The sequence below is a fragment of the Parambassis ranga genome, chromosome 13, assembly GCF_900634625.1.
Source record: "Parambassis ranga chromosome 13, fParRan2.1, whole genome shotgun sequence".
In the NCBI taxonomy this organism is placed as follows: domain Eukaryota; kingdom Metazoa; phylum Chordata; class Actinopteri; family Ambassidae; genus Parambassis; species Parambassis ranga.
Genome location: NC_041033.1, coordinates 10,441,183 through 10,457,577, shown reverse-complemented (window position 1 = coordinate 10,457,577; position 16,395 = coordinate 10,441,183). Strand labels below are relative to the sequence as shown.

Genomic DNA, 16,395 nt, shown 5'->3' with positions numbered 1-16,395 from the left:
TATACAAATGAAAACGTGACCAGAAAAGGCCTTTAACAAGTGTTTTTTTTGGCAGTATTAATCCATATTGCTTTTAACTGTTCAATATATGATCACAGGTGCATTTCAAACTTCTCAGTTACATTAACTGTGTCTTATCCTCTCTTTGATCTGCTTCTATGTGTGTGTGTATGTACATATTCTTTTTTTGTTGCTTCCATGTGCGTGTATGTGTATATAAGACTTTTTGCTTGTGTGTTTTAGTGTTATGGTATTTATTGTTCTTTAAAATGCTACTACTACAACTTAATTTCCCCACGGGGATTAATAAAGTTAATCTTAAATAAATGTAATATTTAAAGATTTCGCAACTTAACACACAACATTAAATACAAAACAAGTAAAAGTAATGTAAGGTGTGATATTCTGTCAATAGCAGTCTAACATCTCTTCACTTAATTTTCTTTTGAGTAACTTTTGCATAGTATCAGTTTCTTATACAAATGGTAATGTACTGAATCAGATGTAATGCTGTAGTATAATTTTCATTTATAATTATTATGTTTAGGTCAAGTTTTGAAATGTTGCATGACTTGGTAGGTTTCAGAATCTTAGCTTTTGAGCACATCATGCCTACAATAAAAGCCTTATAAAGAGCTGCATGCTCTGCTGGAAACAGAAGTCAGCAGTGGGCTGTAGTGGATTTTTGCTCCAGGCCTCCAGTGTGTTAATCTGGCTGTGCTTTTAGAGTGTGTGACACAGGCCAACAGGATCAGCATGGATGCCACTGTGATGACTAAATCAGCCCCACCGGACACAAACACACAACTACAGCCCGCCGAGTGCACTTTCTTTCAAAGTGGTGTAATATTTAATGTGTTTGCATGTAGAGACAACAAACAAGACACCTTTCACCAGATTTATTCCAACAAAAAAACAAAACAAAAAAAAGTCATCCATCTGCACTCTGAAGAAGAACAAGACCACCAGCACTCAGAACTAAGAGAACAGAAAGAAAATAAACAGGTGACTGGATTTAGTCCTCAGCATAAACATCAGTTATACACTTCAGATTAGTCTGGGTTCTTATTTGTGGTAGAATATCATATGTATATCCTAAACACACATATAGTTTTCTTTCATCCCCTCTATAAAACTCTTTAGTTAAGGGTTGTTCAAAAATGGCTTCAAAATAAAAGAGAACAGGATGCAACCACTTTAAATACATTACAGAACTGAAATACTTCCCATTATAGTGATGACAGACGATCAAGAAACATATTCTTTTAAAACTTTGTTATTTACAGCAATGATATTTTTGCCACTTTGAACAATGACGTCACAGGTGATCATTACAATGACGTTACATCACAGGTTAGAGTCCTGCTGCTCTGTGATGGTGGTTCATCATACTTCGTGGGCAAGCCGTCCTGGTGGATCAGTTAAACTCAAACCCTCGTCCTCATGCCAACATCACAGAACAAAATATATTTTTAATGACATCTTTTTCTTTCTTTCTTTAACTTTGCAGCTTGGCCAGGAAGTAAAACAATGTTTGCTTGGCACATTTAGCCCTGACTCTCTAAAACATAACATAAAAGGACAGATACACAATCATCATAGAAAACTGTCTTAGGTCTGAACTCTCAAAAGCATTTTAGGACTTTTTCTTTTTTTTACACTCCAAAGCATTTGGCAGCTCTGACCTAAAGCAATAATTTAACAAGAGGCAAAGGTATTTACATAGTCACAGAGGCAAACACTTCATATTGCACATGAAAAAGGCAGGTACACATAAAACAGTGGCTTGAAAGTAACTGATGGGAAAAGTGAGAGAAGAGTGTGAGAAACAGAGACTCTTCTACAAACACATCTGTACTGTATGCCCTTTAAAAACTTGATAGTAAAAATATTCAGTCCATGGAGCAGACTGAGGCAGATCAAACACTTTCATCCAGCTGTGCTAATGCATATTCCGATGTAGGTATAACACCACTTTCAACCAATTAACTCTCCTCGTTAATGCATGATGATATATCTAAACCCTAAAATTGCAATATTTTTGCTTTCATCTGATTTAACTAACGTTATCACGGCTGCATAAAAGGAAGGAAGGAAAAAAAAGAAGGAATTATATTGGACCGCTTGAAGCTAGTGTCAGATTCCTCTCTGTCAACACCAAACACTCCTCTCTTGATATTAAACCAACCACCTCCACTTCTTCTTAATCCACTCATTCAGCCGCTGACTCTCACCCCTCAGCTTTTAGCCGACTCTACCTACAGCGGTGTCCTTTTCACAAGGTCTGCAGCATTTCCTAGTAAAACTGAATATGGCATATTGTAACACCAAACCCCACAGACCCAACATGTCAGGTTTCAACAGAGGCACAGTCTGAGAACTTCATTTTCAACACATTTCCTTTGGAGTGCAGCAATAGTGACGTTTCTATCATGGCTACATTTCAAGTTCCATTTTTTCCATTTTCTAAATATTTGGGTGCACTGAAAACTTAACAAAATGCTTTTACAGTTTCTCTGCCTCTAATACAAAAAAAATGGATGTACAGATAATAGAAAGAAGTGAATTGACATGACATCTGAGATCTTTACACAGGTTTTTCACAAATATACATCTTCTCAGCATGGTTATCATTCAGTCAACACGTTGATACGCACTAGGTCTATAATAAATATACAACATACATACTTAACAGACTCTTTATTTCAATTTTTCATATTAAAAGCTCTAAGAAAGGCAGCAAAGATGCGCAATAAGGCAGATCCATATGACACACTCAATAACACACCCATATAACACGCTCTACTCTGGCACATGTACACTAACAAATGAAATGGATCTTTTAAAGGGATTCAGTTGCTCTATATCTAAAGTGGGTGTATGAGAAAATAAAATTTAAAAATAAAAACAGGGAGGAAGAAAGATGAAACTGAAAGTGAATTTTAGGTCATTTGTTTGAGTTTGAGTGAATTAGTATGCACAGGATGTGTGTTTTTAATGAGTTATGCATGGAGTGGGATCAGGGATCAGTGACTCTGTCATTGAAGAGTGATTGTCAAATTGTCCCATAAACCCTTAAACAGTGACACAAGGGTTAAAATGCCTCCATGTACAACTCCGTGGTTATGAATTAATTAAAAATATTCTGAAGAGGTGGATACAAAAATGTGTCATGATGGTATAAAAATGGACTGCATTAATTTCTTAGCTATGGAGAAAATCAACACTGACCCAGATAAAAGGAACAATACATGAGGTGGCCATACAGCATGCATTCATAAGCATCAGGTGAGGGCTATGGCAGCTGCTTTTAGTCTGAGCCATTTAAACCAATAATAGCTTTTATGAAACATTTTACAGAATGTGTAGCACTTCATCTCACTGTTACATGTCAAAGTAGTCTTTGCCATAAGAATGACTGTTTTTTTTCTGTTCAAACAGCATGTACATGTCATATGTGTGGTAGTGTGTGTGCGTGTTTTTACAATCTTATTTAGGATCAGAATGAATGAACTAGTGGTAAAATCCTATTTTCCAGTACAGCTGCTGAAAAAAGATAAAGTCACCACCGTCCGCTTTCCTCAACTGGAGACACAAGCAACATATAGCATCTAATCACTGAACCAGCTCAGATGGATCCACTCTTTTCAGATCACTTGTCTGATTCATTAAGTTTGAAACTTTGTCCTGTCCATTCTGCAAGACCTGCTAAGCATCTAAGTGATTGACAGCACAGAGAGACCCGTCCCTCTTAGGCCACTAAAAAGGTATCCTCTGCCTCTTATTGGACCACAGAAAACTTCAGGAAACCACGAGCAGACCCCGTTGTCACTGACCCCTCCCTCCTTCCGTGTCATCAAGACAACCATTGAGGCAGTGGTCATCACTCCCAAAAGCACCCTGGGACTGCAGAAGCTCATATTCCTGGTCCAGGAAGTCTAGGCTGTTGTTGCTAGGCAACCCACGGATGGTGAACTTGTGGGATACTTTGGTCCACTGCTCACGGTTCGCCGCCACTCTTTCGTACAGCTCAGTGGCCCCAGGAAACAGCTCAGACAGCAGCCTAAAAGCAGAGAGGGAGGTGGTGGTTAAAGAGTTAAAGAGACATTTATCTATAGTCAGACTTACATATACTCTACCTTAAATGTCCCATTTTTATACCACTTTTCAACAACCTAATGTTAGTTTGACATGAATATGTCCTCCAAGATGGAGATCAAAGTAGCACACAGAGCTTTCTGTCTACCATGCTCATACATTCCTGGTTTTAGAGTCTGTAGATTAAAATGAGATGCTGCTGCTCACAACACTCTCTGGATGATGGCTGTGCCTTTCCTGCCAGTGCCATAGATACTCTGGCTAAAATGAAGCAGAAGAAGCTATATAGCTGATAAGAAAAGTTAGTTCTTTAGATCCACTACAGACATGTAATTAAGTTGAGGTCATGCCAAAGAAATGTAGTATTTGGTGTTCTTCTTTTCAGCATCTCCTGATGGAAGTATAAGACCTCTAGTCTGTGTTTCCCAGCCTGTTTCAAACTCTACACAGTAGGTTTTAAGAACTACAAACAGCTGCAGGAAACAATGCTGATGAGTGATCTAAAACAATGAAAATGTCAGTCAAAACAACACTAAAATGGGGAATAACTTTCTGCATATGGGTTAGGGTTAGGGTTAGAGTTAGGGTTTCTGCCTGTGTGTAGAAGTTGTTGTGAGTGGACTGCTGTGTTTATACGCACTTGTAGATGGGCATGGCAATATGTTCCATGAAGCTGATCTGTAGTTCTGGGATGTACGCTTTCTCTCTGTCCATCATCTCACTGGGCCTGTTCCCCATGGCTTTTTCCTGCACAAACACACACACACAATACACATGAGAAATGATCAGCAAAGTGTCAGATACTTGCTTAATAATGTCACATGCTATTTAACAACTAATAGGCACACAAACCAGATCTCCTTGAGAGAAGAACTCTTTATAAATCAGCTCCTGTGGACACATAGAAGCAGACATATAATAATATACTCATTGTTTTATATTCAAAATTATTAGGTCTATTTTGATATTCAGTTTAGACATCTGGCCCGATAAATTAAACCAAAATTTCAAATAAGCATAAACTAAAATCCTACATGCTACTATGCCTTTAACAGATTGTCATTTTGATATAACATGGTGCACCCATTCGCATCTGGGCCATCAAAACATCGTAATCTGAAATAAAATGCCATTTCATGCATTTCAATACGTGGTGTGATCGCTGTTTGTCCATTAATCCCTTTTTTGCCAGCCAGAGAATAATGTACTTACAGAGACCAATACAAGCCAGACATTTGCAAAATAATTTTGCCCACTGAATTGAAAGAGAAATGTGCTGTTTCGTGTTGTGAACAAGGATTACATTTGCTTTAGGTGCTAGGTGTTTGGAGATTGAAGGGTACAGGATTTGGGGCAAGGTTTAGGGGGAGGTTTGGTTGGAAAAGAGGGCAGGCCAAGATTAAGCATAATCCTAAAATGGAGTGTGGTCTCACAGAAGAGAGTAGAACGGAATATACTGCAGTTCAAAGGTTGTTTCCAACTGTACAGCTTTGCATCTCATCATCTGTATTGTACTGAAATGGGTCAGTTTTAGGAAATATTTAGGAATTTATTAATGAAAAGAGGAACTTCAGTCCTGTAACACCATGTTAATCACTTTTCTGTTGTAACTTTTACAGAGTGTCATATGTTGTTTCACTCAAATCAACTGTATCTCCACCACTAATATGTTTTTACAGGTTTTACTGCTCAAATGATACTATTAAAGTATTAATTCTAATATATATTAACATTACAAGGGTGTTGGTACTAATAAGGGGCATTACTGTATGTATCTGAGAAGTAGTTGTTATTCTGTACAGGATTAATGACATATAATTTAAACTGACAGCAATCTTGCGTGTGGTTTTCCAGCCCTTGGTTTGGTCTGACAGGTCACACGAAGTCATCAACAGGCACAACAGCATAGAGCGGTGGGTCAGGCTTTTTGGATTATATCCATCTGAAACACACACACACACACACACACACAAGCTTAATATACATTTTTTAAATGAATGTATGACAATCAGCTGCCACTGGATGTTACGTAAGGCCAGTACACATGTTTGGAAAGAAGAAATGTTCTTGCCATGTCACTTTGTATTTCAGTCCATGACTGACAAGTTACACACTGTGCAGTGCGAGGAAGTTGCTAACTCATTTAGAGGTTTTTAATGTCCTTGAATTGCTTTAACAGCTCAAAATTGATTCTGCCGAGGAGACATCCACTCAGGAGAACTTATAATTGGTTGCATTCAGGCGTAACAAACCACTGGCCAAGAGGTTACAGCCAATTATATTGCATAAGAGTGCAGTAAGCAACAGTCACTCCAAAAGGGTAAATAGTCCAATGAAAGTAGATTATTAAAAATGTCAGTGCTGAATGCTGAAAGTTTGACCTTGGATCTTTGCAAAAAAAAAGTCACTTAATGAAAATGTTGAGTCAGAAAGTGCCTTTTGTGTGGCGCTAGAAGAAAGTCCGACTGCAGAGGAGGGGGTTCATAGTTGGATCTGTATCTGATGTATTTAGCAAAAGAACTGACGCAAACCAAATTTTTATTTATGATTCATCCATTAACATTCATGATATAGCATATCTTGACTTTACCCAGAGGTAATAAGCTAAATTACTGGTCTGGACCATATTTGTAAAGCAAAAAGCAAAGATGTGGTCGTGCATATTGAACTACCGAAACATACCATCAGACATTTTCTGCAAGTCCTTGAAAATGCGAAGATGGTGTGCTAGGTCTGTAGCCAGAATGATGTCTCTTATCAAATCCAGCATGCGCTGGTAGTCCTGCAGATATAAAAAAAAAATATCTTCAGTTTGCATTCATTGCGGTATATGTCATCTAAATCAGACAAGACGTAATTGCTGAGTGAATGTCAGATTTTCATATTTCACCTTCCTGGAGAACTTCTCAAAGATGTTGCAGCCTGAAGTGTTTAGAATAGCGATGGCCTGGGCAAAATGATGTCTCTGTGATGAAAAAAGTTAAACAAAGTTTGAGAAAATTTGAATATTCTTCCTGTAAAGTAATATTGAATGATGTAACAATTCAAAAACACAACCTATTAAACTGCCTCAACACTGCTGCAAAGGGCCAAGGTTGACCACTAGATGTCGTAGTAGAACACATCACCGGTAGCTTTCGTGATGAATTTAAGTAAACCAATAAAACCAATCTACAGTCAACATATTTCAGCCTCATAACATTTGCAGTAAATGTTTATTTATCACAAGCGTCCTCTGAAAACAACATTAAAGCTTTGACAGACATTTACCTCCATCACTGATCCCTCTGAGCTGTAGAGAGCAGCCAGCACAGATTGCTGAAAACAAAACAACACACAAATGAAAGACAATCTTTTCTGTGTATACACGCTTCATTGATTGAAATGGAACAACATCCTTTAATGAAGTGCAGCAGTGTTTTCTCTTCAACGGTTCGTGTCAGCTCTATGCTCAGTTTGAAAATAGAAAACACAAAAAGAAGCTGATAAAATGGTGAATGACCTTTGTTGTATAATGACAGTTGGAGTGTGTGTGCAATATAGATGCTGGAGGGTTATGTGTTATTACAGCAAACCAGAGTGACATGCCTCTAATCACAATGACATCTAGAATCTCGCTGGGGCAAATTCGCAGATGATGAGACAAAAAAAACCCAGAGACTCTGATATTACTGAAACACGCACACAGTGCCCGGCTCCTATTGACAGGATTCATCCTGAGCCTGAAAAAGTCACTGTTAAATCTGCATTTTTAAAGTGCTGCTCCACTCATGATATCTGTTTTTATTCATGTCCTTCCTGATGTTTCATCAAACATTGGCACAGAAAGTAGCATAACGTGTGCTCACCGAGGCGACTTGGAAAGAATTGTTGGTGCCACGGTGGTCCAGGTCATGGCACAAACAGGAGATAAAGAGAGCTAGAATCTCTATATCCCTACAAGACAACAGGCAATGTAAAGACATTTTTACACTATGTGAAATCTGTTTTTTATACGTTTGAGTGTTGTGTACTCACTCGAGGTAGTTGGACAGCTGCAGGTTTTTGTAGAGCAGGTAGCAGAAGTGTGACACAGAAAAGGCGTGCATCCAGTTGTGGTAGGGAGGGTCCCTGTAGCCTTTCTTCACCATCAGGCAAAACCTGACAGCGAGGCAGCAGTTTAATTATGGTCTACATCTCAGCATGCTGCTGATGACACTTGTACATATGCTATAAAAGCACTGTGCCAATGCACCACTCCTTGCCAACACGTAATTAACAGATTTCATTGTAAACAATAGACCTAATTTGTATCGATCTTTTTCCACTGTTAAAAAAACATTACATTACATCACTGAGCTGCTCCATTCATCAACTGCCTTTAAAAGGGGATTTTGACTTCTATTCCAATCATTTTGCACTCGATTGATCAGTTCTAATCAAAGTCTAGTCAGTTTTACTTCTACAGAGCTGCTGACAGCTCTCTCCACAGTAATTGGGGTCTCAGAGCTGACTGACAGGGTCAATAAATTACAATAATCAATCTCTAAAAAGCACTCAGAACCCCCTTCTCTGACATCATGTATAGTTGTGAACAGATGATGGAAAATGATTCAAATGGAAAACTTGTTGCAATAAAAAAGCCTGTGGATCAATTACTAAATGCACTATGCATAAAGCTATAGAGCAGGACTTTTATGTATAAATGACTGCATTGTTAATTGAGTTGACACCATACAGAGTAAGTCAGCACAGGTAATCTCTACCTATCAGGTGTCTGTGATGCATGGTATTAATGCTTGTTAATCAGTGGTGAAGTGGGGAGACACAGTAGCTATAGAGCTAAAGAAATGTTTCAGTACGTAGGTTTTAAGTAATGAGGATACAGAGTCTCTCAGGTGTGTGTGTGAAATATTGAAGATGTCAGACCTGGCCAGGGTATGCATGTCGATCTTGTACGTGTTGATGAAACCCATGTCTTCAAACATGCTGAGGACGCACTGCAGAGACACACAACAGGAGCACTTAGATTGTATGATAAATGATCACCAGGTAACAAGATTTGTTTATTCTGGACTGGACACACACACACACTCTCTCTTCCTTACCATTGGTGTTGTGTCATCAGGCAGAGAGCGCGGCGTGTATGTGAACTCAGCAAAGCAGGGGTGTATCTCCATCACTGGATCAATCCCAGTCACCAGCAGCTTAGACACCTCTTCCTCTGAAACCTGCGACAGACACATACTGAATCATATTGAGTGAATAATATTGACAGTGTCAGTAAATACCGTGTTTCTGTGTGAGGGGGAATGACATGTCAGGATATGATTTTACCTTCATGTGGTACTTCATCATCTCATTGGCAAGAGTTGATCTGAACTGAGCTTCATGGACCTTCTTGTAGAGTAGAGACTGAAAAAACAGAGTTATATACTAAAGAGTTACACAGATGGCTATATATACAGTTTCTGCTACTTTTCAGTATATGAGGGAGCCGCTCGTTACAACACACAGATTAGTGTACACCACCTTCAATGAATAATGTATTTAGTTGTGCTTAAATGATTAATGAGCCACCTTCGAGGCAATTATTTTTCTAATCAAAAATCTTCACAGGTTGAAGATAAACGATTGCGTACATGCTGTCATCGAAAGGTCAAACTCTGGAAGAGATGCTTAATATGAAGGTAAACCGGAAAGGCTGAATTTGACATGACTAATCAATACAAATTCTAATGTGACGGCTTTTTTTTTCTAAAAATGTAATTATGAACCACCTCAGCTGAAATCTGTAGTTGGAGGCAAGATAAATAAATCCAGAAACTGACAGTTACTTGAAAGTAGTAGCAAGGATGAGACACGTGACTACGACTGTGTTAGCTTATCTCATTTGGGAAACTGGATTTTGAAGGCTGTGAAAGATCTCCAAACATTGTCAGTGATATAAATCATTTTCTCAATACCTTTGTGGGTGATAACAAAACAACACAATGCAGCCATCTCGCTCTCTCTCATCTCTTTTTGATCATCATTATTGGTACAAACATCTTCATAATTGTCTCTGTGAGCCCCCCACAGCAGTTCAGCTGAATGTGTGTTAATGGCTTTGCAGCAGTCGCACAATGCCTATGAGCCGCACCACAAAAGCCACTCACTTCCATCAAACTGAATCTCTTTAAATTTCCCCTGAGACTTCGCTCTGCTCCGCCTTGACTGAGCATTTTGCTCCCGCTGAACTGATCCCAATGTGCCAGGCAGGATCAATGTTTCTAACAGCAGATCTACCACACTGTCTTAAGCAGGCAGTTAATGATGGATTTAGTGTAAATGCTCTTTTTCTGAACTTTTTTTATGTGTTTAAAATCAATGACTTGGGTTTGTTCATAGTGTGTAAGAAGATGAATGTGTGGCATGGGAAAATGATTTTATTTTATTTTGTTGTACAGCAGAGCACACACTTACAATTGGACAGGTGGTGTGTGTTGACTGATGTGGTTACAGCTTTTAGTAGGAATATTAGGAATACAGTGCCTGTGTCTATTCAACATAGTAGACAATCACATTTAAAGGTTATGATGTGGGATAAGAGGCTTACATGGGCGATGCTGATACCACAGTAGATGGAGAAAGCTGTGGCCAGATCCTCATCAAAGCGGTTGAACCAGGGCCCATTCATTTTATTCACCAACTCAGCGACACCAATCACCTCTACAGATAGAGGGGTGGAAAGAGAAAGAGGACAGAAGTAAAGATCGAGAGAGGAAAAGGTAGTACATGGGTTAGAGAGGGAAGCAGGTGAGAGAGAGACGGATGGCGGTAGAAAGTGGATGATGAAGAAAAATGGAAAGTAGAAGACGGGAGTCAAGGACAAGAAAATGAGGCAACAGTCAGAGGTGCAGAACAGACATTGAGCCAAATAGCTCTGCTGAATTGAATTAATTTCACACTGGAGTTGAACCTAATTGCACATAAAGAGATGTGGATTTCAACTGTTAATCTGTCTCTAGACAGTTTTCTATACTGAGGAGAACCACACTGAATGTAAAGTTTGTACTGCTTGGATACAAGCAGGAGGCAGAGGCATCAAAATGAAGCAAAAAAAGTCTAAGTATGGAACACAGTGAAGATGGTCTAAAGTGCACTTTATGCACTTCAGCATTTAGGCATGATGTGATGTAACTGCTCTTTGTGCTATTCTGAGAGAGCACCTGTGTGGAAATGTAGCTCTGCTTTTTAAAACAAAGCAGGAGAAGATACGGTGTGTTCCACACAGGAAAACAGGTTTACAATCTGCTAATGTGCTTCAAAGTCCATTTGTTATTTGTATGTGTGTGTGTGTGTGTGTGTGTTTTGTTACCGTTATTCTCATCTTTGATGGGAAAGCAGAGGATGTTGCGGGTCCTGAAGCCGGTGCTGTCATCTACACCTCGGTAGAACAGAGGGTGGGAGTAGGCGTCCTTGATGTTCAGAATCTGACCAGTGGTTGCAACATGGCCTGCAATGCCCTGATCAGCTGGGATACGAAACTCCTTCTGCACTCACAGAAACACACACACACAATTGTTTATGAGACATTTGTTCTTTTAAATAATTGACTGCAGAGACAGACAAGACCTGTTGGGCAGAGTGCGGGTATGACATGCAGCAGGCACTGCTGCTGAAATCTTTATGGGCACCTTTGTTGGATGTAATTTCTCTTTCCTATTCTTTCCTGTTTGCTCCACATACACTAGATGCATTTCAGCCACTCAGCCACAGGGAAGATGTAATGATATGAGCATCAAAATGTGGTTAAATAAGTGCTGGTTTGGGCTGACTGATATATTGTTGTACATCACATTGTGTATGTGTTTTAATCTATAAATGAACTCTGTTTTCCTCCATAATCATGGCAGTGGGAACATGTTTTTGAGGGTTGCTGTGCAGATGTACAAAGCTGACTTTAACCCCCTCCAGGTTGACGGTGTCGTACACGATAACCGAATATATAAGCATTACAAAATGAATCAGGAACGACAGAGACTTAAAGGCTATCCGGATTCAATCCTACTCTAGCTGGATTTGATTTTCTCCAGTGTGAATGGGACCTTACTTAGTTAAATAACTAAGAAGCATCTAAAAGTCATAAAAAATGAGGATCTATACATGAGTGTGTGTTTACCTCCTCGTCACTGACCACACCACCATCAAACACTTTTGCCACTAATTCATGGCTGACCCGATCCAGCAGGAACACTGAACAGCTAGAGAAATAACAAGGGAGAGAGTTAGAGGATTAATGGAGAACAGAACAAAGCTGGGAAAATGACAGTGTTTTATCTCATTTCATCTCAGGTCATTTTGGAACTTTTATTAAATGAGGCAAGTCAGTTAAGAACAAATTGCAGAGTTAGCCCTTGCAAATGGAAATAAAGATATCACCGTGCACACACCCACACACACACCTACACTCACACACACACACTGTAACACCCCTTTGAAGATGAGTCAGGACTTACATCTCTGCACCACTAAGGTTCCTGGCCTCCACTATAATTTCCTGTAACAGCACCGACACATCATCTGAAAAAAATCAGAGGGAAGGGAGAAAACAAAAGGGTGAGAAAAAAAATCAAAGGACAAACAGAGGAAATTAAAGGCGTGCAGCACAGTCCGGACACACAAAAACACAGATTACATCATGAGTACCAGTGCATCAGATGCACAGGCTGAGAAGAGCTTTTGTGATCAACGGTTCAGTACAGTGAGAGGCAATTTGCTCTACCACAGGATCAATTTTTGTACCTGCAATCATGATGAATCAACAATGACTTATTTTACCGTTGGGGTATAGTGTTCAATAAGAACAAAAAGGCATCGCTGTAATTACATGATAGAGAAGTGGAGCTATATTTTTTTAATGCCCCTCTGATTTTACGATTATGATTCAGGACGTCATCACCTTTGAGGTCAGTCATATCTCATTCAATTAAGCGCACCATTAGTTTCACAGAGTGATCACTTAAGAATCTGAAATTAATGCAAATTGTCCTGCAATATTCTTCCTTCACACAGACAGAGACAGACACATGGTGGAGAAAAGACTCACCCAAGTGTGTGAACAGATTCTTGGCCACTTGCAAGAGCGCCTATGCAGAGAAACAGGGCACATAAAAAGCTCTTCAAAGGCAGATTCATGTATATTTATGTATGCATACAGTACATATGTGTGTGTGTGTGTGTGTGTGTGTGTGTGTGTGTGTGTGTGTGTGTGCGTGTGTGTGTGTGTGTGTGTGCGTGGTACCTGGCATTCCACTTTGAGTTTCTGTTCTTTTTGAAAGGCCAAAGTTGAAGTGAGAACTGTTGAAGTGTAGCAGAAGCAGTGCTGGATGGCATGCTCATCTGCCTCAGTGTGTCTGTGGAGAAACATACACACACAATCAAATGGTTAATTTAACTTTACAGACTGTAGTAGAATTTTTAAAACTTCATTACCAAACATCAGATATTTACATTATACATGTGTCATTTGGAGGTATCCATGTCTTAAAAAGATTTAAAAAGTAGATCTGACATATAACCATAATGGCTATTTGTCTACACATTCAGATTGTTCACCATTTAAAAATCTCTTTCTTTGAAGTAGAATACAAGGACTTTAAATAAATAAATAAATGTAGGCTATATTTTATTTAATTGAGAGTAGTTATTGCCATTTTAACAATAGTATACTGTATATCTAAAAAAATCTTATCTGAAAGGTATAATTATTTTTTAACTTAATGAATTAACAACACAGATTCCATACATATGTTAAGGTTGGGTGAAACATTCCAGTAATATGTACGCTATAATAAAAAAAACAAATGGAAGAGTTATAGAGTTAAATAATATATATGAAAAACAAGTTATGGAATGTTGTGGAAGTTCTTGGAGGCTGTGAATGTGGTGTACCATTGCCTGCAGTTATCTGTCTTGGCCTAAAGAGGGCAGTGGCACATTATTGTGTTGCTGTCAGAGGCAGCGTGCGGCTCCAAGACCTTTCTTGCCCTCAGCTTAGACTCCCAGGAATCACAAGAAGGGGGCTGGAAAAGTCGTTCTCTCTCCCACAAGTCATGAAAATATTTATGACTGACATTCAGGAGAGTTACACCGAATAGAGTATAATGCTCTGTGGTGCCAGCTGGTTATTTGCAATCATGACAGAAAATAATATCCATTTCTACAGCTAGAATAACAACCAGTGGGAGGCCATTTCCACAGTAATAAAGAACACAAACTTTCCTAGGGAAACTTATTGTTTAAAAAAAGAGGAGAGAAGAATGTGTGCACTCTGCCTTCTGTCAGCTGCCATATCCTGCTATATCATCAGCTAACACTGCTGTCTATTTATCAAGGCAAAGCTCAATTTTTTCTCATTTCAGATCTCCAAAACAATATTTACTGCTGCTTGGATTTATATGTAATATCATCACTTTGTGCGGTGCATACCATTCAGCATCTGTCTGCTGCACCAAACATGAGTTATGGACCCATTTCTATTGTCACCACATGTAATCATGCACCTGTGTTGCAGGTTATTGTGTGAGTCTATCTGTGAGATGTACGGCTCTTCCAAAATCTGAATGACACTGCTTGCAGCAAAGGGGGAAATTTATCATAGAATATGTGCAGTTTCGACTACAATCGTGCTGCTGTTACTATGGTAATGGGATGCCAGCTTAGTCATCAGTTCCAGTGACAAAAGAAGAAATTATAGAACATGATCCTTTCTCCTCTATCACAGTCTTAAAGAGCAAGCCTGCAAAGGAGAAGGATTGTATGTGATTGCGTACATGTGTGTAAAATAATGCAATACACACTAGAACCTTCTTCACACTTTCAAACCGTTTCACAAACAACTGGAGTGCATTTGTACAGGCTTCTGTATTCAGGAGATAGCAGCATTGCACACAAACACACACACACAGTTACATGCCAAAGCATGATGCCAAGCCAGGCAGCCAAGCCGCCCGCTGCTATTAGACACATGACCTGACTCTAGATCATCACATTGCCATCATCATCACAGCCATCTGGTCACAGACACTTTATACTCACACACACACAAACTCAACAGCACAGTGGTATCCGTTAAGGAGCAGAGTGGTAATCTGGATATTCTGTCAGTGTCCAGACAGTTGGTGGACGTTCCACATCCGTCAATGACAAAGATTGAGCCAGCAGCTTAAATACCAATCAGCCTGCAGTTTTCACTGAGCTTTCCTGTGAAACGGAGCCCCTATAGATCGTCAGGTAAATGTCAGCTATTGAGATGAAAGATGGGTCCAAGCTGCTATTTATGGAGACATACCAACAACCTGGAGCTTTGTCTTTTTGTGTTCGTCCTAGAGCTTTTGAGGAAGGATTTCTAGATGTCTGGTGAGAAACAGGTGAGGTTCTCTACAGTGGACCTGAGCTCAGGTGCAAGATGGAAAGAGAAGAGAAGAGATCCATGCTAGGATGGAAGAAATGGCAGAACTTTACTGTTTTATTCATGGACTACCTGTCCATGTCCGTCAACATGAATGACATGAGGGTATAGGAATTATAGGCTGTGTAAAGATAAAGAGATTATTACTGATGAACACTTTATGTTATGTTGCAGTTATTGGTAAGCACACACTTAGCATCATGACAGAACTCAGGATATCAGGTTGTGATATTGGGGATAAATGGATCAAATATTCATGCTATTGACTTTGAGTGTGTGCATTTTCTTGTTTCTTGCTATGTTTTGATTAATATGCATGAGGCTGGGTAATATTGACTATTAAATACTTTAAAATACATAGCTTAAAAACTAAGCTTAGCACTAAAACCATATTCATGCCACATCATGCTGAGATATGTGGGCTCATGTGGAACAAATATGAAGGAGCTGGATTACTGTCAACATGGTCGAATATGGCTTTGAAGATTTTACATGACATAAAAATACTACCTACTACGACCATTTCTTTGGAATATATAAATATACTGGCATTATTTCCTGGTAAAGACATATTACTATAATAATTAAACCTAATATCAACTCTTCATCTTGCACAAACAGACAGTGATGCATAAAAGTTGGAACATTTTTTGCATTATATAGTTTTTTTTGGCAATTTTTAGGCTTTTTCAAATTCTATGGGAAAAGTTAGCCCTATGCAGCAAACCCCAAATTCCTATATGCAACAAAGGCCATGCAGTAAAAGCTTAAACTTGGCTGAAAGCAAATCGACCAAAACATGTGAGGGGTCATCCGGCTGAAGCTGAAGCTGGATGATTTCACATAAATTGACCCGACTCTCT

At 39.1% G+C, this 16,395-nt stretch overlaps 1 protein-coding gene across 2 annotated transcripts in view; it reads right to left on the bottom strand.

Moving 5' to 3' along the window:
• Positions 1-1,649: 1,649 nt before the first annotated feature.
• pde2a (phosphodiesterase 2A) overlaps positions 1,650-16,395 on the bottom strand; it is a 124,642-nt gene continuing 109,896 nt past the window's right edge. For both annotated transcript variants that reach the window (XM_028419472.1, XM_028419473.1), the window contains exons 14-31: positions 13,364-13,475; positions 13,169-13,208; positions 12,579-12,642; positions 12,242-12,323; positions 11,438-11,612; positions 10,676-10,788; positions 9,415-9,492; positions 9,186-9,308; positions 9,007-9,077; positions 8,116-8,238; positions 7,947-8,034; positions 7,369-7,416; positions 6,989-7,063; positions 6,781-6,880; positions 5,928-6,040; positions 4,951-4,989; positions 4,739-4,845; positions 1,650-4,063 (exon numbers count right to left, since the gene is read on the bottom strand). In XM_028419472.1, coding sequence (XP_028275273.1) covers positions 3,829-4,063; positions 4,739-4,845; positions 4,951-4,989; positions 5,928-6,040; positions 6,781-6,880; positions 6,989-7,063; positions 7,369-7,416; positions 7,947-8,034; positions 8,116-8,238; positions 9,007-9,077; positions 9,186-9,308; positions 9,415-9,492; positions 10,676-10,788; positions 11,438-11,612; positions 12,242-12,323; positions 12,579-12,642; positions 13,169-13,208; positions 13,364-13,475 — 1,786 coding nt within the window. In that variant the 3' untranslated portion in view covers positions 1,650-3,828. The remainder of the gene's footprint in view (positions 4,064-4,738; positions 4,846-4,950; positions 4,990-5,927; positions 6,041-6,780; positions 6,881-6,988; positions 7,064-7,368; positions 7,417-7,946; positions 8,035-8,115; positions 8,239-9,006; positions 9,078-9,185; positions 9,309-9,414; positions 9,493-10,675; positions 10,789-11,437; positions 11,613-12,241; positions 12,324-12,578; positions 12,643-13,168; positions 13,209-13,363; positions 13,476-16,395) is intronic.